At 34.5% G+C, this 26,769-nt stretch overlaps 1 protein-coding gene across 1 annotated transcript; it reads right to left on the bottom strand.

Annotated features, from left to right (window-relative positions):
* Nucleotides 1–565: 565 nt before the first annotated feature.
* On the bottom strand, nt 566–2,614 carry LOC141456000 (uncharacterized). Its single transcript, XM_074131556.1, has 2 exons — nt 2,410–2,614; nt 566–1,490 (listed from the first exon to the last, which is right to left on the bottom strand). Exons 1-2 carry the CDS (start codon nt 2,418–2,420, stop codon nt 647–649), a joined length of 855 nt encoding a protein of 284 aa, XP_073987657.1. The 5' UTR covers nt 2,421–2,614; the 3' UTR covers nt 566–646.
* Nucleotides 2,615–26,769: the final 24,155 nt, after the last annotated feature.

The following is a 26,769-nucleotide window of genomic DNA, read 5'->3' as shown; positions in this document are numbered from 1 at the left end:
GGACACTACTGTACTCTGAAGTAGGGGTAATTTTATTGTTAATTTTCATTTCGATGTATTGTATACATTTGATCATTAATACATTATGTTTGAGGTATCAAAATTGCCTTTTTGTTCAAACACAGCAACGTGTGAACGGGTACAGCTAGTAATATATAATTATTGTTTAGAAATGCCCGGAATTTGATAAAAACCAATGCAGGAAACATATTCATATTAACTTTCCCTTCCGGAAATTAGTAGAATTTTACTGTCAGTTTAGTTTACATAAAATTTATTAGTGACAGTTCCCTTAAACCATGGTTGTCTAGGTAACTGATCTGCCATAGTTTTATAGAATCCTCCCTTTATTACCATTACTGTAATCTGTCTGGCCATTTTTGTAGTGCTGCTTTTGTAATTATACACTTGATATCGGTGTGTGGTAATTTTCTAATTAGCCATTTCCCCCACTATTGGTGGCTTCCTTTGCAAGTTTTATCAACAATTTCATTTTCTTTTATACCACAATGACCCCTTACCCACAGATTTTAAATATAATTTTTTATTACAATAATGATATTTAGAGTTTTTATTAATAAATGTATTTTAAAAAGAAGCTTATATTGTTTTGATTTAAAAAACATCGACTCGATTTATCCATAATTTAATTAGTTGGATATCTCATTTGTGGTAAATAGTTGGAAGGATTGCTGCGATATGGATTGTACGGATTCTTGTTAACACGATGTGGATCACTCATCGGGTTGGTTAGATTTTCATATCTTTTAAATAATCTCGTAGAAGGTTCCATTGATTGAAACGGCCTAAAATCTTGAGACGGCCAATAGAAGCTTGGTATTGGATATTCCTGGTACACGGGATACGGTTTATTATCAAGATAACCATGCGATGATGGTATGTTGAAGACGGGCGGCATTGGCAAGGACGATTGCGGTTGAGGTAGTTCAACTTCACCCAGATTAACTCCTTCTGTAGCTAACAGGTCAACAAATACGCTTGGATTTTTTGAAGCGTCTAAGTCATTTCTATACAGGGTCTTGATGAAATCTTCACCGGCTTCCGCTAGCGGAACTATCGAATGATTCATCCTCCTCTGTCTTGCTTTCATCAATGCATGCATCATGGCCAGTTCCGTTTTACCTTCTTTTAGACAGGTTCCTAACAGTAGACGTTTCCCGACTTTTTCTCTTTTTCTATTTTCCTGATTTTCCAATTTCATGTCCAATTCTTTATTTTTGGAGAATAAAGATTGTATATTATTGATGTGCGGGTTAATGTTGTTTTTATCGTTCGTCTTGTGTAATGAAGCTGTAGAATCAGATAAAGATGCCTGTCTAGCTAGATTTGAGGCTTGCCTTTTTAATGGTAGAAATTTAGGTGGGTTTTCAAACATTTTTGCTAATTTGTTAGAATCAATCAACTCTATGTAGATTGTAGGCGTTTTGGTTGTAGCATTTACAACATTTATTATTACAAATGGTACAATCCTACAAAAGAAAAAAAAAATATATAAATAAATGTAATAATAACTACAAATCTATTCGATAAAGTACCACTTTCCGTCACATCCGGCCGGCAGATTTGATCCATAAGCAGGGTACAGAATTGAATATTCAAATTTAAACTCTCTACAGTTTTTCCTTTTACGCAGACCAACCTGGTGAAAACCACTTTTCAGAGGATCTTAAAACGATTCAAAATTGAGGAATAAGAATTTAGAAGAGGAGAAGATTAGGTGCTTGACCAAGATTTGGGCTATTTGGATTACATCGGGCGATTGGCACAAAAGCGAGGCCAGACTAGGTTTTCTATCCGAAAATTGGCAAACAACAGGGAAGTGTACATCCGTTGGTTAAAGGCTTAAGTTATCTAAATCTCGACGCTGGAAGGCATTAGAGCATTAGATAAAGAAGAAGAAGAAGAAGAATTTAGAAGGGATTCTATACAGCATGCGTACCAATGTACTAAGTAAGCTAAGAAGAATATAAAAATATAAACCCCGATATTTACTAAGCACTGGTACTACAGACCATATGATTATTAATACCATGGCAAAGCGTTTGGTATTTTGTTATTCCAAGATAATAATAAATTTATTAAAAAGTAATAATGTTAATGAAAGTGAGTACTAAATAAAAAGTAATTATTTTTGAATAGTACACTATAAACCAATAGAAAACAGTTTTGTATATTATTTTCATTTGACCATGCACAACAAAAAGGGACTTGTTTAAACTTGTGTGAACTTGTTAGACAAAAAGTGTTGACACCAATGCAAGTAATTTTGAGTTTTTGTCAGATTTTATTCGCTAATAAACACACACATGGACACAGGAAACGGATATTACAAAGCAGAAAACTCGAATACACCAAGAAAAGATCAATAATATTCAACACATTACTTACCAATATAACATTCGTTTATAATTGCATTGTTATTTTATCCAAAACTGCATAGAGTTTGAAAATAACATTGCAATGAATTTTTCGTTAGTTTATCCCATTTAAGTCAACAAATAGACTACTCTTTTTCTATAAAAAAAAAAAAAAAAATAGGTAAAATTAGACTAATATTTTTGTTGTCTTATTTGACGAATAATTATTATATTTAAATTTATCGCGTATATTAGTTACCAGGGTAAATAACATATGTTCATATCTCGGTAAATTGTGAAAACAAAATCTGTTGCGAATGCACTTACGACTTATCTTACGAAGATAAGCGTAAGCTAAACTCTTAAGTCTCATTTTGGTAAAATCTACGTTTTTACAAACAAATAAATTAGATTAATTATTAATTATCTATTATTTATAACGTTTCATCATTATTAGATCTAGTTTAGTACCAATCAATTTAATGAAAGGATGAACCGAAGCCGACAATGTTAGAGCTCTCACAGCTTCCAGCTTACACTTAATCTGACGTCAAAAAAATAAAAAGTAAAATAATTTCCCGGATATATTTTAGTATTTGAAGTCATTTTATAAACATATTTTCCATTTTTTAGCGTACCCTAATTTTTCTAAAGCATTTAATGGCGTTTTGTTAGAAACCAGGTGAAATAATAGTTTGTTATCTGGTATTAAAATCAATCTAAGCTAAATGTCGAGGGCTTACTGCTCACTGTTAGTGATCAAAATAAGGTCTTTCTGGTATGGGTACCTGGGGTCATACAGGGTATAAGGGAAACGAAGTAGCAGCCGGGAAGGCTCTGCGGGAGACACTTCGTTGGCCCAAAGCTCTGTTTTGGGAGTTTAGAAATGTGTTACGTCTGCGGCCATTAATTTATGGGTGCAGAGTAGGGCTCAGGAGTGGTGGCTTGCCACCACTTGGCAGAGACAGGCGAAGGCTGACTGCAGAATTAATCCGCCAAGGCCGTGTGAGGCTATAAGGATGATTGTAGGCCTATTAACTGGCCACTGCAGGCTCAGAAAACACATGCATCGCATGAGCCTGGCGGATGGCTAGCCTTTGCAGGTTCTGTCAGGAAGAGGAGGAAACGGGTACTGCACGTGTTCTGTCAGTGTGAGGGGCTAGTCTGGCTGAGGATGTTACTTCTCGAGAAGGAAAAAACCAAGGCCTGTGAGCTTACCCAGCAGTCGCTTTCCAGAATTAAGAGTCTGATTAAACGGACGGGTCTGGAGGGCGAGCTCTGAAGTCGGGAAGCCACAATAGATCCACAATAAATGTTAAAAGAAAATTTAAATAGTAAAATACGTTAAGAGAAAGTCACGACATTTATCTTGGAATTTATCATTTATCCAGGTTCTGTTCTTACAGTAATTTTCAGTTTCCACACAATAAGACCAACCAATAACCATTGCAGTAGATAACAACAAAACTATTGTTATAGCAGCTCTACAAACAATATTCTATTAATTAAGGACTAATAAAAGAATGCAAGAAATGATAAATAAAGGAGAAACTGTCAGCTCCTTTATGACATCTAAGGAGCCGCAACCATATTGTCCGCCGACATAATAAATCACACACGGTCGACCTAAATAAAGAGGAGATGTCACCTTTATTGTTAGTTTTATAGTAGTAGTTTATTGAAGAAGAGATTGTATTAAAGTGGTCAGTCTTCTGGAGTTTTTACTCTTTATTATGGGCTATTAAAGTAATTAAAAATAATCAGGTGCAATTATTACTTGTGAGCGAAACCCTTAATTACAACATTCACCCTAGAAACATTAAATTTGTGCTTTATACTTTAAACAAATTATTCAGTAAAGTCACTGCCGCTCAATTCCCCTTGAATTTTAAGTTATACTAACTTTTTTTTGCCTATTTTTTCAAGCGGCCTTTACGTCCAAATACCAATTAGGTGTCGTGGACGGAGGCGACTGACCAACATACTTTACTGTAAATTTCTCATATTAACCATTAAATAAAATGCAAGGCCTAGACTAGTACCGCAATACATCTTAGCTTTGTGGGTCTAGTCTATAACCGCCTAACAAACATACTTTACTGTAAATTTCTCATATTAACCATTAAATACAATCCAAGGCCTGGACTAGTACCGCAATACATCTTAGCTTTGCGGGTCTAGTCTATAACCGCCTAACAAACATACTTTACTGTAAATTTCTCATATTAACCATTAAATACAATCCAAGGCCTGGACTAGTACCGCAATACATCTTAGCTTTGTGGGTCTAGTCTATAACCGCCTAACAAACATACTTTACTGTAAATTTCTCATATTAACCATTAAATACAATCCAAGGCCTGGACTAGTACCGCAATACACCTTAGCTTTTCGGGTCTAGTCCATAACCGCCTAACAAACATACTTTACTGTAAATTTCTCATATTAACCATTAAATAAAATGCAAGGCCTAGACTAGTACCGCAATACATCTTAGCTTTGTGGGTCTAGTCTATAACCGCCTAACAAACATACTTTACTGTAAATTTCTCATATTAACCATTAAATACAATCCAAGGCCTGGACTAGTACCGCAATACATCTTAGCTTTGCGGGTCTAGTCTATAACCGCCTAACAAACATACTTTACTGTAAATTTCTCATATTAACCATTAAATAAAATGCAAGGCCTAGACTAGTACCGCAATACATCTTAGCTTTGTGGGTCTAGTCTATAACCGCCTAACAAACATACTTTACTGTAAATTTCTCATATTAACCATTAAATACAATCCAAGGCCTGGACTAGTACCGCAATACATCTTAGCTTTGCGGGTCTAGTCTATAACCGCCTAACAAACATACTTTACTGTAAATTTCTCATATTAACCATTAAATAAAATGCAAGGCCTAGACTAGTACCGCAATACATCTTAGCTTTGCGGGTCTAGTCTATAACCGCCTAACAAACATATTTTACTGTAAATTTCTCATATTAACCATTAAATACAATCCAAGAACTAGACTAGTACCGCAATACACCTTAGCTTTTCGGGTCTAGTCCATAACCGCCTAACAAACATACTTTACTGTAAATTTCTCATATTAACCATTAAATAAAATGCAAGGCCTAGACTAGTACCGCAATACATCTTAGCTTTGCGGGTCTAGTCTATAACCGCCTAACAAACATACTTTACTGTAAATTTCTCATATTAACCATTAAATACAATCCAAGGCCTGGACTAGTACCGCAATACATCTTAGCTTTGCGGGTCTAGTCTATAACCGCCTAACAAACATACTTTACTGTAAATTTCTCATATTAACCATTAAATACAATCCAAGGCCTGGACTAGTACCGCAATACATCTTAGCTTTGCGGGTCTAGTCTATAACCGCCTAACAAACATATTTTACTGTAAATTTACCATATTAACCATTAAATAAAATCCAAGGGCTAGACTAGTACCGCAATACATCTTAGCTTTGTGGGTCTAGTCTATAACCGCCTAACAAACATAAAGGAACCAGAAAACAGAGCACTTTTAAGGGCACGTCTTTGAATGGCCCTACAATATAAAGTGGATTTTTAAAATGACGTATGGTCTTACAATACCCTGCAGTTCTGGATAAAATTTGAGATCAGTATTAGATTTTATTATTGCTATTTCTAGAAAGTTGTAAACAAAATTTACTAAACAGAAGAAAACGTTTCTTTCCACTGAAATATGGTTAAATGTTATCAAATCTTTTATAAATCTAACGAAACATTAGCTTTTATTGAAACCGAAATTTGCATAAATAATCGCTTATAAATGCAATAAAATTACAGAAGATTGTTATCAAATCTTTACAACAAATATTTACGAACAAACTTATTCGGTATATTGGAAATACGTTTTCTTACAAAATATTATTACACAAATTGCCATAAAATTATTGATTTTTGGAGAAAATCAAGATAAAAATAAATATTATCTTTTAAAAAAAATCAATATTTTGAGCATAGATACATGGACAGAATGTTAAATTTTGATTATTTATAATATCAATGGGTCATTCATGGAGTTGGTTAAAGAGAACTGATCAGGAACAGGTAATCAATATTCATTATTTTTTTTATTATTAATATAAGGCCCACGGCTAACTAAATCCCCGGCTTTACAAATATTAAATGTTGCACATTTGAACTACTAAATACCTACATATAAACAATTCAATTGCCTAAAGCAGCGTTTCCCAACATTTTTTTTGGCTCGGTACTACCACTTGGTAGTACATCATGCTAAATTGTACCACTTCGAAAATAATGATTGTATTTCGTGAAATTTGTGTATTCCAAGTATGTTATTTTATTATTATTATCTTTATTTGTATAGAGATACAATGGATCTGTTACAAAGGAGTTCCAAGTTCATGTTCACTTTATAAACTTTGTGAAGTGTAAGATCTTAGTTTTTAAAACTTTCTTTTAAATTACATTTATAGAGCTTACTCCATTACAATCCAGCCTCTTTAAGCAGATTTTTACGTAGTTATCATTTAAGTTCTGTCACATGATAATTCTATTACATTTTCTTTATCTTTTATTGGATAATGATGTAGCTTTTCCTAAATTTTCTTTATAGAAAGGAGGTTTGGAATCCAATTATCATTTGTGTTTTCAGGTTTTGGGGAAAATACTCCATGCAAGACAATTTTTAATCCTTGTTAAATGTGTATTTTCTCGTATATCTTGAAATAGACTTACTTTATTCCAGTACATATTAACAACTTTACTGTATAATATTATTAATTAAAATAATTGTTATGAATTATAGGAAAAAACGTATCTATGATATTTTTATGATTTAATTTTTTATGTCCGCCATTATTGATTATTTTTCGTGTACCATAGGTTGGGAAACGCTGGCCTAAAGCAATATCTACACCCTGCATTACTTTACTATCGATATTGCTAGACTTATCGATCTTCTAATAGTTTTTCCCCTACAATAATATTATTGATTGCCTTTTGGGGAACCCTTTCCCCCCTCCACTTCATACTATAAAGATTTTTTTGTATATCTATAGTTTCCCCATTATTGTTTCAAATTGTGGATATGTGGCTTCCACAAACACAATTTTCTCATCGATCTGCACAGAAAAAAACCTTCCAAGAAAAAATCACCAAATTGAAAATGGGCATAACGTGTCAAAACTTTACGGATCAACATAAACTCAACGGATAAAAATTGGAAAATATAATTGAGGTGAAAGAATAAATTGTGACTGGGACGGAGGGAGGGAACCAGATGACCTTATATGGTAATAAAACCACTGTAGCAAAATAGCCCACAAACATCTTTATGGTAACTGTTTACAAAATAGGTATATCCATAGTAATTTCACGCCATCTTACCCATAGAACCATAAAACCTGGAATTTATACCATGTTTTTAAAACCATTCTCTGTAACAAAAAGATAGAAACAAACGAAGCGCTTAACTATCGTATTTTAGAGTCTTCGCTGAGAGTAACAATCTATGGCTATCTGTTGCGAGATATTAAATGGGAGAAACAAATTTCTTACTGTAAATTTGTTTTACTTCCGGGCCGGCTTCTATTTTATTCTTAGTTCCGGAAGTTCAATTGTATTAAAAAAGTTAAGAATCTGTTGAGAACACGTAATCGAATTTCCCTTACTACAATTCTAAACGTTCTTACTTATGTAATTAATTATAAATTAATTAATTTTTTAAACTGCACTATAAGGACTATAGTCAACCACTATAGGGACTATAGTTATCCACTATAGGGACTATAGTTATCCACTATAGGGACTATAGTTATCCACTATAGGGACTATAGTTAACCAGAAATAATTTGTGGATGATATTTCAGTTTCCGGAGATTTTCATGTTTTTGTTCATAAATTCACACCGTTCTAACAAAAAAAAAACACATATTCCAGCTCAGAGGACACCAAACCGGATGTGTCTAGTAAAAAAAATACAAACTTATTTTCGAAAAGTTGTTATGATCGTAATACTATAAATGGTCTGATAGTTAGTAGAAGTGAAAAATTGTAAACTAAATCTTTAGTTTACGTCAAAAAGTATTGATACTGCGAAATGTCCTGGGGTCATTCACCCGCAAATGGCTACGTGAATGGGAGCTAACCTGACTTTAAACGGAAGTTTTTCTTCAAGTCTTACAAGTGATACGCGACAATTTCCGATTCTAAAGGGCTATCTTCTATTAGTGTCTGAATTAACCGTTTAAATATTTGTACATAAATTTTTAAAGATTACTTACTTAACCTACTTTGAACAGATGAATTCAATTTGCAGCTAACCTGAAAAAAAAAAAAAAAAATAGATATTATGTATTATTGAATTATGTCTAGTTACTGAATAACCATTCTGCACACTTACAGGAAACATGCACACATTCAGTACAGGGGAACTTCCGATTAAAAAGATTTGATCGATAAGTCGATCCTATTGGATCAACCAAAACAAACTGTCAACTTCCTGCAATTTCTTGCATTGTTTGAGCTTGAGTGCTTAATGGTTACTCATACTAAAGCTCAATATAAAACAATTGAAAAAGATTGCAACAATTGGTGTTCAGTTCCTGGAGCTCTCCCAGAGTAGGTGTCAACGTCCAACCAGTGCTGTCAATTTTGCCATTTTGCAGGACGTGAACTGCACGTGACTTCCACAAAGAGAAAAATCCTAAGGGACAGTAAAACTAGGATTCGAATCCGGAACCTGCACGAGAGGATCCAACAGAGTAATTGATAATTAAGATAAGGTAAGATTCTGGTCGACCCAAGGACTACGCCACCGCTACCTCTTTGGATCTATTGTGGCTACCTCTTTGGATCTATTGTGGCTCCCCTAGTCTAGAGCTCGCCCTACAGACCTGTCCGTTTAATTGAGAGTCTTAATTCTGGAGAGCGACTCCCTGGGTAAAGGCTCTCAGGGCCTTGGTTTTTCTTCCCCGAGGAGTAATAATAATACTATATTTACAAGATAAATAAAAAAGAAATATATAATAAGTATTTTGCGGCATGGATAAATCCGTCTGCCGGATGTAGACATGCGTATATACCATAAAAATGTAAACAGATACAAAAAGCATAGAAAGAAAGATAAAAAAATAAGACAAACTGGTGAAATAAAAAGGAATAAGATACATTCCTTTGAATTTAAATGAATTAAATTCAACCAGACCAGCCCCTCAGATTGACACAACACGTGCAGTGCCGTTTCCTCCTCCTCCTGACAGAGAGGGATAGCCTAAAAAAGCTATCCATCCGCCAGGACATTATTGATAATTAATATAAGATTCTAGTCGACCCAAGGACTATGCCATCACGACCCCTTTGGATCTATTGCGGCTCTTCCTAATCTCCCTTAAGACCCGTCCGTTTAATTGAGACTCTTAATTCTGTGGAGAGCGACTCCCTGTGTAAAGGCTCTCAGGGCCTTGGTTTTTTCCTTCCCTAGAAGTAACATCCTCAGCCAGAACAAGCCCCTCACACTGACACAACACGTGCAGTGGCCGTTTCCTCCTCCTACTCCTCCTGACAGAACCTACAAAGGCTATCATTGATAATTACCAGCCATTATGGCGCCCCAGAGATGTTTTTGTACCCAAAAAATGGTCCATTATTGATCGAATTTCTGGTAAATCAAATCTTAAATCAGATTAATTATAGTTGTGAAAAATATCTCTTATCAAAATAGACTGACAAAAGTGCTGAGTGAGCCAAATCTATAGAGAAGATTTGTATGTCGTGTGTGTGTTGTAAAAGAAGTTTTTCTCCTTCAAAATACAATTCCCCAAAACTGTGAACCGTACATCACAGGAATGGGACAAATTAATGGCCATCTTGGCAGAGAGCTTGGGACACAGGCTGGTGTATAAATCCCCGTTAATGCCATTAGGAGAGTGGCTCTCTCTATCCCTCTAACTTGTTGTTAAGTGGGAGTTCTGTCACCTAACTAATGCCATACTGATTTACAACTTTGCTGGACACTACAACTTTTAAAAGTAACATTATTATCTTCTCTTCTGGATAGAATTTTTAGAAAATGGTTATTTTGTTGTTTAAAAATTAAGAGTTGTAAATCAAGAAAATTAATTGTGCGAATTATTAAAAAGAATTTTTACTTCTGACGCAATTTTATTTTAAATTTTAGAAATTGATTCTTTTTACAGAAAATGCATCTGTTTTAAGGTGCCAACATGAGTAATGTTAAGTTTAATGTAGACTGATTTTTGAGAAAATCGTGGAAAAATGAGCTAAGAAAAAGAAAAACACATTTAACTTCATTTAATTGCATCAAAAAAAGGAAGTACAACAAAACTCGTTGGAGTCTTTTTCGTGCAAATTTCAGAAAAAAAAGGAAAATTCATTTTGAAAAGTGACACTTCCGTTTAAGGGATATTTTTTTACCGGAAATTTTCAGACAGGGAACCCCTTAATGGTACCCATCTAAATGGAAATACGGCCTCCAGGGATTTCTGGAGACAAAGCTCAAACCCCCAACAAAGTCGTGCTTACAAGGAAGTACGCGTACCTAGACTAAGCGCATGACGCTCTCCTAAGATAACCTAGCCAATATTGGTAAGGCTACCAGAGGTTTCCATCCTATTTAAACAGATTCAAAGATCATGGATGACCCAGTTTTTTTGCTCATGATCTCTCTAGGATCGATACAAGATGTGGCCCACATCTTGTTTAGTGCCCACGCTTCGAGTCTTTCACATTATTCACTGTGTGGGGCTCTTCATGGTGACGTTTCACCAACCCTCCGGTCGAACTATTATCGAAATTTATGAATCTTATTCAGAGAAGAGTTGATTTCGTGATTTATGAATGTGATTTGATGTACAGTCGAACCTCTCAATAACGGACACTGGCGGGGGAAAGCAAAATGGCCGCTGTTTGGAGGTAGTCGTTAGAAGGAGGTAAGCAAGTTTCATAAAGAAAAAATATGGGTTTTTTTTCCAAACATCTATTTAAAAATTGTTTATTATTTAAAAACGTACATAATTGCCATAATTATTGCAGCTATATGATATGCATCAAGTTTTTCTCAATTATCAAAAAACTGCATATTATTGACTTAATTAATAATTTTTATAACAATTTTTATAATAATCATCACATTTATTCTTAACAATAATAATTTATGGTAAAATTATCATCATACTATCATCTATTATTAGAAAAATAGAACAAACCTTTCGGCAAGTTGACGATGGCTCGATTTGGTTTTTGCAAAATCTTCCAACACATTTATTTTCTCTTCTAGAGTTAACCACTTTTGTTTGAGTGACATATTGGTAAAAATAAATATTGTTCGTCCAAAGTAATGATTAAAATGGTACAAGATGTATGGAGCTTATATAGGAAAATTTAGGAAAAACTAGAAAAAGCAAAAACTTGAGAGGGGATAATTACTTTTTATCACCACGTCAAACGAACTTTTAAGAATAAGGTGGTCGTTGGTGGGAGGTGAAACATTTAATCCGTTCCCCAAAATCAATGCCCACGGTCGTTATGTAGAGTGTCCGTTAGACGCGGAGGTTCTTTTATATAGAAAGTGTATAAGGGAAAAACGGGGAAATCCAAAAACTGGTCCGTAAATGGAGTTGGCCGCTAGTCAGAGTGTCCTTTATGGGAGGCTCGTCAGTAAATTTCTTTTCCATTCATAGTTTATACGTACGTCAGTCGCTAGTGAACATTTTCCATTTCATGTAATTATTGAGAGATTTCCCATCTTATTTTCTCCACGGTATATGTGCGTGTAAAAACGGTACACGCTGAATAAAAACAAAATAAACCAAATAATCGAAAAAATTAAAAGCAAGTTAATTCCCAAAGGTTCCGTTTTAGAACGTAACAGTAATTTCGTAATTTCCTATCCAATTCCGTCCATTCCAGACCACCCTACAAGAGTTGTTGGGAGTTATTCAAATTATCTTGCCCATACTTCCTAGCCTTTCCTGGATTACCTGCAAAACCAATCATAGCGCTGCTAATTCACAGCTGGATTCATCTTTACAAGAAAAAAAAAAAATACCTTTAATAATTCATTCAAAAAGCAACAGCGAGATGCTGTTAAAAACCAATTTACTTATTCAGATAAATTAAGTAATTTATTGATACAAAAAATTAAGTAATCTAAATGAATCACTACTAAATAAAAGTTTTCTGCAAGCGTCGTCCATTCTAATTGGCTACGAAGAATCTTTGCAAATGTGTAAAACAATTTGATCCAATCGAAATGCAGTTTAACTTTCCTATTCTTGGACGACGCTCCAAATTACCTGTTGAACTCAAACGATTAATATACAGTACTATCCTCAAACATTTTGTGGACTTACGGACTAGAGCTGTGGGGTTCAGCCAAACCTACAAACGTACGGACTACAAACATTTCAGTCAAAACTCCTCCGACAGATAGCTGACGCTCCTTTCTACGTGACTAACCTCACTCTACACAACGACCTTAACATCCCCTTTGTACACCAGTTAGCCAAGACTAAATATCAAAAATTCCATACTGCTCTCTCCACTTGCCCCAATTCTCTAGTACAGTCTCTCGCCTCCTCTGATATCCCTGCCAATCCTCCTCGCCGACTGAATCGCCAGTGGCCCCGCGACTTCCTCGCAGTCTGAAGGCCTAAAATAAATATCCTGTAGAAAGTGCTGCCGCTGGGCAGTTTCTTTCCTCCTGCCTTTCACGCCTCTATACTTCTATCTCCTTATTTACTTATTGTATAGTGTACTATACAGATTGTAAATGGCTAAATAAATTAAAAAAAAAAAATAAAAAACTTTCCTATTGTATTTATTTATGTTTTAACACTAAATTTAGCATTCTATTATCGTTCACATTTTAATATGGTTTTGGTTCAAAATAGATCCACCGGAAGTGCCGATTTAGCGGAGTTCTTTTGGGGGGAGTGGGGGCAAATTTTTCGCAAATCGTTCCGATTCTCTTTAGACTTGGCATAGAAATGGTATTTCCTGTAGATCTATACGTTTTATTTCCTGAATCTCATATCCGGAAACAGTATTATGACATTAACAAGGATATTAAATTGTTGAAAAAAAAAAGGTTGGCACGAGATTCTGGGTTACAGACCAGTGAAACGATATTTGATTAGTTTGTCCAGATAATGGGGCTTACATGGACGACTTAACATCGTAGGGAAAAATCTTCTTCAACGATCTTTGAATGGGCAGCTAGATTGGCTTTAGCAGGTCCCGGAAATCGCCAGTTGGTTCAGGTTGGTTGAGTGGACATGCGAATTTAGTGTATTCATCTTTTCAAATGTGGCCTTATCTAGTCGCCAATTCGCGCTGGCTGTGGTGAGCCCAATGAGACTGTGCGGTACTTTGTAGAGGTTTATTCTAAAACTAGGATTCCTCATTCTTCGGGAGGTTATAAATGTTTCCCTCCTGGAGATAGTGGCATATGGTAATCTTTATCAGAACTCTCTAGGTTTATTCAGGTGCACTGGGGGCGATTGAGTCGCCATGCTCCCTAGTGTCCTGTTGCTACTTTGTTAGTTTATTGTATTGGCATCTGGCAAACTTTAGCCGGATTTGTTTTTAAACCTCGGTATCTCTTATGAGATGAGGGGTGGGCGGGGAACAATGGGCATTTTGGATTGCCTGCGTTCCTTCCCCTTTTTGGTGGAACCGCCCTTTTAATACAATCTAACATAATCTAAGTGGGCAGCTAAGAAAGACTTGTAACAAATACAGTATAGAGAAGCGACAATCATGCTTGGATACTCAAACCTACATCAAAGCATGAGACTACTGCTCTGAAGCAGAGTTGTACTTCTTCGGGCTCGATGGGTACAAGAAATAAAATATTGTGTCCGGAGTGATTAGAAGCAGTTTGAAGCAGTATAATCTACACGTAGACGAGTATATAATGTACATAAGAAGTATAAGGAAAATGTAGGAGTCATTTTTCAAGGAAAAACTAAAAAATAAAATTAAAAAAGAAACATTCTGCTGAGTATTCAAAAACTCAAATTTTAGCGACTCAATAAAACTTCAGTGATAAGACCATACGTTCTCCTGGAATGGCACATTATAGGAAACTCTATTAAAACTCTTCTTCGAGAAGTGACCCTTAATCCAATTTTTTGGAAAAACTTACTTTTCTTTTTTTTACTTCAAATTTCTGAACAATTTAAAGTTGTAGAATTAAATTTAATCGATTAATGGGCCTAAGTTTAATGAAAATCAAAGGAGTCTTTTTTCAAAAAATATAAAAAAATCGATTCAATTAGTAAAGTGATACTTCCAGGAGATCGATTTTCACCCAAAACTTATATACGGGTCTTCCAGTGACATCAGAGCGAAATATAAATGTGTACTTGTTTAAGATGATTAGATTTTTAGACTATGGTTGATATACTACAGACCACTTTGCGAACACAGACGAGGACCTCATTACAGTTACTTTTTTCTTGAAAATCTGCAGCATCCCCCCCCTCTAAGGAGGGGATAAAGCGAGTGTAATAATATTTTTAATAACATTGCGTGCTATTTTACATAGATTGGTATTTTTTTTGAAGTTATAGATAACCGCGCAGGCTAAAACAGGAAAAAAAAGCCTTTTCTATCTAATTTCGTTTACTAACACGATATTTGTGGTGTTAAGCGTTCTGACCTTTCGTGGTACCTAATCGTGCAGCGATCAGCAACGGTTAACAGCTACTTCTGTCCTTATGATTATCATTAATTATTTCAAGACATTAATTTATTTTTAAGAAAAGTGGACAAATTAACTCTAATATTTTCTTACATCTTGCAAAACATATAGCCATGGGAAAACCACGGTTATATTAAGATATTTAATTTTAATAGCTTCCGCTTGATTTATTGATTTTTTTTCGAATATTTAGAGAGATTCATCCCCCTGCAGGTATTGGCTATCTCTAATTGCCGACTTCCATTTCCGCTAGAAGACCCTAGAACTTTCCAGGAAAATGTGAGAAAGTTAGTTCATCACCTGGGATGCTGTAGAGTGAATGGATTCAACTGGTACCATTAGGAGTACAAAAAATTTGTTTTAGGCTGACCTATTACATCACTTAATTACATCCAAAAAGGAGTTATCTACATTTTTTTTTCGGAAAATGTGTTTAGTGGCGCCCCCTATTGTATGTTCCAATTCTACATCTTTTGGTGCATAAACGAGTCTTTATGCAGACTCTTGTTTATTATTACTTATTCTTTAACCTAGGTTAGATTTGGAGCAAAAATGAGTTTTCTACTGCAGATAACTGTCTTTTGCTCCAAACAGAAAAGATGACGCCATCAATTTTTTTATTAAGTTTATTTAATATTTATATTAGGTAGATATTATTATTTTTCTTTTTGACAGGCATAATAATATATCTAACATTCGCTTCGACAAGACACAAAATGCCACTTAAAAGCTCAAAAACAAGAAATCTGTTGGACTAAAGTACTTAATATGTACTCAAGTTTTACTGAAAAATTATGATTTTGGTGCAAAAAAGAGTTAGCTGTAAAATAACTTAAAAAATGCCCTAGAAAGTTCAAATTGAGCCCCAAATGACCCCCATCACAATATATTAACTAATCCTTACAGCATAGACACAACATAAGGAATACATCTTAAAGCATATTTAGTTTTTTGTCCCTACTAAAAATTTTAAAAAAACTAGATAACTCCTTGGTAGCACCAAGATCTTCAATTATGAAAGACAACTGAATGTCAGCTTTAAAACAAATTTAGCCAATTAAATTATAGTTATTAAAATAAAAGCTGTATGAGCGTTTGCTTTAAAACATATTAAAGCTTACAGTTTCACTGTCTGCACAAAATGGCAACAGTAAGTTCAAGCTGGGTAGTAAAAAAAAATAATATGAGCCACTATAATTGGTGATAACATCTTTCAAAGAAGCTGTTGAACGATTTGATTTATGAAAGAAGGTTTCATCCACCAATTAGATGTTCGTAATAAACAATCAGATTGTAAACCCGTTTTTTCTTGCCGTTAGCAATAATTGCATTAACAATAATCACAGGTGTAAATTTAGTTGTTTTTTTTCTCGCTTCTTCATAATTTTTCAAATTATAAAATCAGATTCGCAAAACAGGAAGTATTTAAATCTACGCGTACAAGCTTTCATGATTAGTAAGCAGTCGTGAACTAGGGGCGGATGTTTGGCATCACATTTTAAAGTAAGCAAGTGAATAGGACTTTATATTGTAGGGGATCTAATCCCTAAAAAGAAGAATATTAAATTCTCACGGACAGCTTAATTAATGAGAATCCTATCTTCAACTAGTTAACTGTTTATGACGAAAATATTCGTGTAAAATTTTGTGTTATGACGAGTATATTCGTCAAGCGTTTTCAGTAGTTAATTTTGCAATTTTAGTTAAAACTAAAATATATTCGTAAATTTATGTTTTTATGTATTTTGGTTCCTATTTATGTTAATATAAATAAATTAATAAATAACGAGAAAATAAAATAAATAAAAGTCATTTCATTGCAACCCAATTTCATATCAAACATACTCTGGGTTTGACGAATATATTCGTCATCGCTTATTTTTGTGTACGACGCACCTAGGGCAGGGGTCGGCAACCTATTTTAAGGAGAGAGCCATTTTTCTTTAATTAATTTTAATAAATCTTACCAAGAGCCGCAAGGATGAGAGTGTAAACAAACTCTGTAGATCATTTGTATTCACAGATTATTATTTTATGATATTCAATAAGATTTAATTGTTTTATATATTATATTTACTTATTACAAAGTAAATAAACAAATAAATAATAACTAAACGAATGAAAAGGCGGCAGTCTTACAATATAAATCAAGCACACTATTTTGGATATTGTACGAGTATAATTCTATTCAATTTCGAACCTATCACATTTAAAATTATTTTTGAAAAAATGTCTTTAATAAATGGAATTTTCATTCGTTTAAATAAAATTAAACTATGCAATATATTTTGGGCTGGCTGAAGAGCCACAAAATTTGGACAAAAGAGCCGCATGCGGCTCGCGAGCCGCGGGTGGCCGACCCCTGACCTAGGGGACACATTTTCCAACAAGGTCGAAACAGTTAACTTGGTTAACTGAAATGTGCTTCACTTCTCCTAGGAACGATTTTCTCAGAGAAAACAAGATCCATTATCACAGAATGGGTTGCCCGACAAGTCGCAGAAGTGGGGATGAAATCCAGGAAATTAGCAGCTAAACTTATTCGCAGCCATCATGATCAGATCGGTAGATCACTTGACGGGCGATTTTAACACATTGCCGACCACTTAGGGAAACCTCTCCGTTTTGTAAAATGTCAGTGCACGACCGATCGAGGAAATCTCCCCGTTTGACAATGCAATACAGTGGAGTACTGAATACATGGTTTTAAGTATCTTAAGTACTTATATATTTTGATGCCCGCTTCTCTTCGTTGATCGCTATATATTATCACTATATTTTTTAAATAATAAAGAGTAAAAGAATTAGGAGATGAGAAAGAAAGAAATATTGCTAAAAATAATGCTGATAAACGGTCCATGAAATTTTCAAAAAAATATATACGCCATATTGGATTACAGTTGATAGCATAGTCACCTACAATTCCAGTCTTACAATTTTTGTATTGAGCATAACACCACCATATCTATTTTGTAATTTATCTTTGTAATATAATAAAAGACCTTAATAAAATGTCCCAGGAAATTGAAGATGCTTTTAATGAATTTCATCTTGATACTGCCTCACCAGTATTCTGATGAATGTTCAGAAGACAATTTTGATATCCATGATGGGGGACATTATCAAACCAGGAAATATAGATCTACTCGTAGAATAATTTCAAGCGATTCAGAGAGTAATTTGGAAGATTCAGACAGTGGATTCAACTATATTCAGTTGTAACTCGTGCGGTCGGCAATGTGTTAAGTAAGATTTAAGGAAGCACACGTGCATATTTCTTACGACAAAAAAAGTTTAAAGTGTCAAACACGTGCAAAACTCATAGGAGTTTGGCCCTCCTGAGAATCTTAACTCAAAATAAACACGATGGACTTAGAATTACTTTACCAGTTACAGCCACAACAAATCTTTCGCTCGCAGTGGCATAAGAAAGGAGGCCAATCAATTCTAAATCAATCTATGAGCAAGTTTCCCGCCAGACTTGATTTTTCCACTTTTTCCAAGAATTTTTCACAATTTCACGTAATTTTCTAAACACAACTTCCGCTCATTTCCTAATGGGAATTATTTTCTAAATTTTTCAACAGTTAAATGCAGCAAGAAAACTTTTGGGCATATTTACTTAACGATTTTTTGCAGAGCTTTCCGAGGGCTTCCCGTTTTACTCTTGTCGTGACTCGTTGGACTTAAAATTAAATCATAGGGGAGGAAATTTGGTGAATCTTATGGAAGATAATGGTATGACTGTTTTTAATGGACGCTTTCCCAGTGATTTTCCGGCCCACTTTACATTTATATCTCAACAAGGTTCCAGTGTTATTGATTTTGTCTGGGGTAACTTCAATAGTTTAAATCTTTGTGAAGATTTTATAGTTGATAATAATCTTTTCCCATTCATTTTTCATCTTTCTGCCACGTTAAAATTAAATTTACCCGGAATTACGTCCTCAGATAGTATTAATCGGAGTATAGTTTGTTCTGAGACTGTGCTCACTAAATACAGGTGGAATACCCTTTTAAAAAATGAATATGAACTTTGTATGTCGCAATCCACACTTCTGTATTTTTGTAGTGACGATGTGGAACAGCTCTATACAAATATTATCAATGCAATAATTAGTTGTGCTAATTTTTTAAAGATGGTGGAATCTCGTCGTCTAAAAGAAATAAAGAACGTTTACAGAAAAAATGACTGGTTCGATACGGAATGTTTGACTGCTAAGCGTAATCTAAATAGAATTTTTCGTTATTATAAAAAAGATAAAAATATTAGCATCCTTGAAGAGTATTTAAAATTACGTAAAAATTATAATTATTTAATAAAAAGTAAGAAAAAAGAGAAAACGCTAAGTAAAATTGAAAAGATATCTAATGTTAAAAATTCTAAGGATTTTTGGATTGCAGTTCGGGAATCAACCTTTAAAAATCGCGAAACTTCCCATATAACTAAAGATGTGTGGGCTCAATATTATAATAATTTTTACCTACCTAATTACAATAGTGAAATAATTTACCCTCTCTTCTTTGAAACTGTTAATCATGAATTGGAAAGAAATATAGAATTACGGGAACTGCAGTTAATTTTGTCCAAGTGTAAATCTAATAAAACTCCTGGAAGGGACTTAATTCCGTATGAGTTTTTCACTAATTTGCCTCCATCCTGGGATCATTACATACTAAACCTGTTTAATAATATTTTGGCAAAGGAAGAAGTTCCTCGCTCATGGTCTTACATGGATATGAAAATGATTCTCAAAAAAGGTGACCCAACTAAGCCTTGTAACTACCGTGGAATAGCTTTGTTAAACAGCCTTCCTAAAATTTTCACCTCCATTTTAGCTTACAGAATGAATACATGGTCAGAAAACATGTGCCTTTTGCCGGAAGTCCAATGTGGATTTCGGCCCGGAAGAGGGTGTCAAGATAATTTATTCATTCTCTCTTCAATAATTGATATTAAATTGAGCAGCAACACTCCTCTTTTTGCAATATTTATAGATTTTTCTAAGGCTTTCGACTCTATCTCACATAGGATGCTTTGGGAAAAATTACTAAAGCTGGGCGTTGGACTAAAAATTACCCGGATACTGAAATCCTTATACGACAAAGCATATATGCGCGTCTTAACCCCTACAAGCTCCACTGAGGACATTCGAATAACATCAGGCGTGTTACAAGGGGAACCTCTATCTCCTCTTCTCTTTAACCTATTTACTTCCGATATGTTAGAATTTTTCAAGTCTAAAGGCGCTACCTCTGTTCACTTAGACCGGAACAATGAGATCATCTTAATAGCTTACGCAGATGACATAGTTCTTTTTGCAAATTCTGTTATTAACTTGAGCGAAAAATTACGCATACTCGAACAGTACTGTTGTTTAAACGACCTCAGTGTTAATGCAAGTAAAACTAAGATCATGCATTTTTCAAGCAGTACTCGTAAAAAGAAATTCCGTAATATAACCTTTTCAGGAAAGCCTATTGAAATAGTTCATCTCTTTCATTACCTAGGTGTGCCTATTACTTCTAATGGTAAATACTTCCAGGCCTCAAAGTACTTCGCCAACGCAGGGAAACTGGCATTCAATAAAGTAAAATCTATTTTGTTAAATTCTGCGGCAACACTTCACGAAACTAGAAAGAAACTACTGAACTCTATCCTCAAACCAACAATGCTCTATTGCTCAGAAATCTGGGCTTATAATTATCTGGACTTGCTTGAAACTGTACAATTGCAATCTCTAAAGAGACTCTACTACCTTCCAAAAAGTACTCCCAATTCGTTTGTTCGATTAGAATTTGGATTTTCGCCGATTATAATTTCGGTTTTTAAGTCAATTTATAACTTATTAATTAAAATACTCAGCATGAATAGTACACGCCTGCCTTATGTTTGTTATAATACTTTATTTAAAATAAAACCTCAGAAAAGAAATAATAAAACTTGGATATCTTTCATTGAGAGCACAATGTCGTCTATTGGCGCATTGGATGTTTTACTAACACAGGATCCTTTCATTTTAACAAAAGAAAAGAAAAACATTATGAGCAAACTAATAAATAAGTTCCTATCAGAGGACATTGATAAGGTTTTGAATAGCAGATATAATGTATTTTACAGACATGTCTCTAATTTAGGTATCAATGAAATGTATTTGGATTTAGGTTGCAATGTTATAAAACTTAGGTTGATTACTCAAATACGTCTTTGCAGAATGAAATGCGCAAAACTTTATTTAAACGGATCCACATATACATTTGACTGTAATGATATTTGCTTAATTTGCTCCAGTTCTTGTGAAGATTCACTAATGCATTTTCTTTTCGAATGTAAAACTCTCCAACAGATTAGATCTTACTTCCTTTCAAATTTTTTAGCAACCAATTTTCGTGCTCCAAAAGTAATTCTGTATGAAAAATTATTAACTATAAAATCCAAAGATCAGGTAAATGCCATACACAATTATTGTAAACAGTCTCTAAGAATAAGAAGTTTTGTTTTGGGAGAATAGTTTCTTTTAGTTTATGTTGACTTATCTGTTCTTAAGTTTGTTTGTTATTTTGAACTTTATATTTTATTTCCAAGCATGTCTGTTTCAGTTCTTTTATTTGAAGATATAATAATTATGATTAATTTTTTATTTTATTTTATTTTTTTATTTTTTAAGAAGTTTTATTACTCTTGTTTTATTTTATTATTTTTTTTACTTTTGTATTTCTATTTTATTTTTATTTTTATATTTTGTCGTTAATATTATTATAATTACTTATGTACTTATGGTTGACTCACTTGCTCAAAAGCGTATGTAAGCTTAATAGCAACAAATAAATAACAATAACTTTACGATTTTTGATGGCATGGATCTTAAGTCTGAATACTTTGATCCAAACTTTCGTAATACTTTGATGGCTAGAAGAAACATTTTTTTTTATTCACATTTTAATTACATTCCCAGAGCCAGACTGTAGAATGAAATTATGGCGATTTATCTAGAAGGTCTCAATATGCAAATATCTACTTCTTCTTTATTTTTTTACAACGTGGGACAGTAACTCCAGTTATGAATACTTATTAATTCTATGCAGAAATTATTTATGGTTGCGGTGGTGCCCATTTCAAAATGGTGGTGGTCCAATTAAATGTCTCTTTCCGTCGGCCATATTACCATTATTATACATTTGTTACTTCCTCTCTCCACCCGCTTGATCGACGGACGGATGACATCTTTCATCTTGACACCCCCCCCTTATTATTAATAAAATTATTCTAATACACAGAAATAAGCATTTAAAGTGGGGCTACGCCCATTTCCGATAAACTTCTCAATTAGTGACTTTCTTTTTTCGTCCGCATCTATGCAGGATAGATGATGTCTACACAACAACAGGAGAAAGAGAAATGTACTCATATCCTGACAGTTTGCAATGCAATCTGTCAATATGAGGATTCTGTCACTCGGAGTACAGAGTTGATGTGCAAAAACGGCCGGAAGGAAACCCTGCAGTTTATAAAAACAAAAACAAACAGTTTTTTCCTACTACATCTAAACAAACTCTTAAAAATGGGGATGTCAAGAAATAGATAAAAATGGTCCACCCATTTTCTCGGACTAAAAATCTCTAAGTTGCAGCCTGATTTATTTCTTTGGCATGTTAAGATCCAGAGAAGGTGTCGAAAAAAAACGTCAAACCCTGAAGCTCCTAAAGCGGGAAAAGGATGGGACATTCTAAACCTTTCAAGAGAGAGAGGGGATAGGCCCAACTTGCCTCTTTTAATGCAATGCATTCCAGAAAGGGACCAGCCGGGTTCCAATACTTTGAATAAAATTAGTAAAAAAATGTAATCGCCTACTTTTTCAGGCGGGGCTTAACGTCCAACTACCAATTAGGTGTCGTGGACGGAGGCGACTAGCAAACATTCTTTACAGTAAATTTCTCATATTAACCATTAAATACAATCCAAGGGCTAGACTAGTACTGCAATACATCTTAGCTTTGCGGGTCTAGCCTATAACCGACTAACAAACATACTTTACTGTTTTCTCATATTAACCATTAAATAAAATCCAAGGGCTAGACTAGTACCGCAATACATCTTAGCTTTGCGGGTCTAGCCTATAACCGACTAACAAACATACTTTACTGTAAATTTCTCATATTAAACATTAAATACAATCCAAGGGCTAGACTAGTACCGCAATACATCTTAGCTTTGCGGGTCTAGCCTATAACCGACTAACAAACATACTTTACTGTTTTCTCATATTAACCATTAAATACAATCCAAGGGCTAGACTAGTACCGCAATACATCTTAGCTTTGCGGGTCTAGCCTATAACCGACTAACAAACATACTTTACTGTTTTCTCATATTAACCATTAAATAAAATCCAAGGGCTAGACTAGTACCGCAATACATCTTAGCTTTGCGGGCCTAGCCTATAACCGTCTAACAAACATACTTTACTGTTTTCTCATATTAACCATTAAATAAAATCCAAGGCCTAGAGACCGGGAATCGAACCCACTAAACCAACAATACATCTTACCTTCGCAGGTCTGAATAAAATTAGTATTTAAACTTAAAAAAAGAAAATTCCTACTACCGAGTTCAGGCGCCAAAAAAAAAAAAATGTTTCCCGAATTCAGGCGACTCCATCATAACATTAGACATTTTCATTTCCGGTAAAAAAAAAATCAAATTCGAAAATTTTCTTCGATCGCGTCTTTTCACATTTTAAAGAATAAAAGAAAAAATTGTGGAAATTTTAATTAAAGTGATTGACTTTTTCTTTAATAATTTTTTTAATAAAAACAAAATGCTTTCCAACCGAGACAACAACGTCATAAATTGTCGTGTCATGGGGGAGAGATTCCAGTTCAATTAATGTCAACAGCTTTTAATTTTAGTTCTTCTACCTTCAGGCCATGTATATATCATATTTCAAGAATATCTGAGTGAATAAATATACAATAATAATTATAATTATTACGAAAAAAGGAATATTATATTTAATAAATGGTTCTAGTTGGTTATTTTCTTTCTGGAATCTTGACAAACAAGGGAGTTCACAAGGATGTGGGTGGGCGGGTGAAGGGGCAGGAAACCACTTGGGACTTTATGAATATTAATTCTTTACAGGCAAGACGTTCCACAATTTGCTGAAGAAAATGAAATCCTCTGGGATCAAATCTTCATCCTTCCCCAGGCCCTGGTTAATAGCGTCAAATTATAAAATTGTAGTCAAATATGCGCAGTTTAAAAAGGTGTGAACAAATATGTGCTTGCTGTCAAAAATCTCTGCTTAAGCTTTGTATGCATATTTTATAAGCAGAAAGATTTATTAGACGCCCACAATGATTTTTTTTTTTTTTTAAATGGGACTGGAAAGTTTACTCGTATAAGAGGTCTTACTTTAATTCTAATTGTTCTAAAAATCATTTATTGACGCTCAACTCTTGAATTTTGAGAATATATTCTAGACTTACTAAAAATTTAAGCAGTTTGTAAAAACTATACGTTAAGTAAAATGATATGATGCTTAGCCTATCCCCACCCATCCCTCAGGACTTAAAGAACAATTATTTTTCTCCTGTAATTGCTAAAAAATTGGCCCATTATTGGGGTATATTTAGTGAAGAAGTTCAAATTTCCATAATTTGTATAATACATGATACAAAAAAATATATAAATGTAGTAAATTATTTACTAGGGTGAAACATAGCACAGAAAATCATCACACTTTCGATTTCCCAAAACACAAAGATACTGAAATCCGAAACTAACGCACACACACACACACACACACACACACACACACACACACACACACAAATTACATATCAAAGACAGAAAACCGTCTAAATTTCAAAACTGAAACGAACAATTTAAACAAGGGGGATTTAAACGAACAATTGGTAACACTGACTTCCTCACAACCAAACATATATCACACACACAGACCGATCACACTCAGTCCATGAACAGACAACAAGACAGAAGGCACAGCAACCCTTTAATGATGTAAAATACAGTACAACCTTGATAAATCGGCCCTCGGTTAACCGGGGGATTTGGATTAACCGGGATCATGTTGAGTCATCATAAGAACATCTGGATCGGCGCCCAAAACAAAAGTTGATTTTCGGTGGCGACAGGAAAATTTTATTGTCTTCCGATGTAACATAAAATTGTAGGCGTGGCAACAACTCTTTTGTACCTGATTTTCTTGAAGTGTCATGTATGTATGTATGTACGTATTTAAAAACCCAAAATATGGTGCAATTGGTACTGAATTTCTTGGGATTTACCACGGTCTTACAAAAAATCTTACAAAAGACCATGGGACAAAATAAAAAAAAAGGATTGCCGTCTAAGACAGGAGTTGATCTCTGGGACGAAACGGCTTTTTAATTTACTTATTTTCACATAGGCATCTTACTGATGAGTCTTTCCTATGCACCCGTATAATACATACATACTTATATACACATGTACATTCATAGGTACAAATGTAATACTGTGTATTCGGTTTAACCGGGATTTCAGTTTTCCGGGGTGGTTATAGCCGGAAGTCAGCCCGGTTAATCGAGGTTGTACTGTATTACATTGTAAATTAGCCCTAGAAGATGACCTAGTCCCTTGGTTGAAAGCTCGGCTTAATATACGAGGTGTGTTCAAAAAGTAACGGGAATTTTTAAATTTCGCGGGTTTGGAGAGTCAAAATTTGTTCCAAAATTGTTGAATTTCGAACAAAAACAGCGGAGAATGGAAGTTGCTCAAGAGTCACTCAATGAAGTCGACAACGATGCGGATCTACTGAAACGTGTTATAACAGGTGACGAAACATGGGTTTACGGATATGTTGTCGAAACTAAGGCTCAATCGTCCCAGTGGAGGCATTCTGGATCGCCAAGACCGAAAAAGGCTCGACAAGTGCGGTCGAATGTGAAGGTTATGCTCACTGTGTTCTTCGATTTTAATGGCATAGTGCATCATGAATTCTTGCCACAAGGTCAAACAATCAATAAGGAGTACTACCTACAAGTTCAACGCCGTTTGGGTGAAGCAATCCGAAAAAAACGCCCGGATTTGTGGCAAAACAATTCATGGATTTTGCACCACGATAATGCACCTGCTCACACTTCATTGCTTGTTCGTGAATTTTTGGCCAAAAACAAAACTTTAACGATGCCCCAGCCTCCATATTCGCCAGACATGGCTCCATGTGACTTTTTTCTATTTCCAAACATAAAGAGAACATTAAAAGGCCGTCGTTTTACAAGCATAGATGACATTAAAAGCGAATCGCTGAAAGAGCTGAAAGCTATCACAAAGATCGAGTTTCAGAAGTGTTTCGAGGATTGGAAAAAGCGCTGGCACAAGTGTATTGTATGCGAAGGGGACTACTTTGAAGGCGACAATATTAATGTAGATGAATAAATAAATATTTTTTTCAAAAAACGAAAATTCCCGTTACTTTTTGAACACACCTCGTATAATGACTGAAAACTGGCATTTATTTTTTTCATCCTATTGAAACTATGAATCAGTCACCAAAAATAATGAACAGTAAATTATTTATTTATTTATTTATTTTAAAGGCACATCAACATCTGAGGCCATCTGAGGCGCCCGGAGCTTTTTT

This window comes from Rhodnius prolixus, unplaced genomic scaffold, assembly GCF_049639745.1.
Source record: "Rhodnius prolixus isolate KJV_2025 unplaced genomic scaffold, Rpr scaffold_4, whole genome shotgun sequence".
Classification (NCBI taxonomy): domain Eukaryota; kingdom Metazoa; phylum Arthropoda; class Insecta; order Hemiptera; family Reduviidae; genus Rhodnius; species Rhodnius prolixus.
Note: the sequence above shows the minus strand (reverse complement) of the source record. Positions and strands in the feature narration are given on the sequence as shown.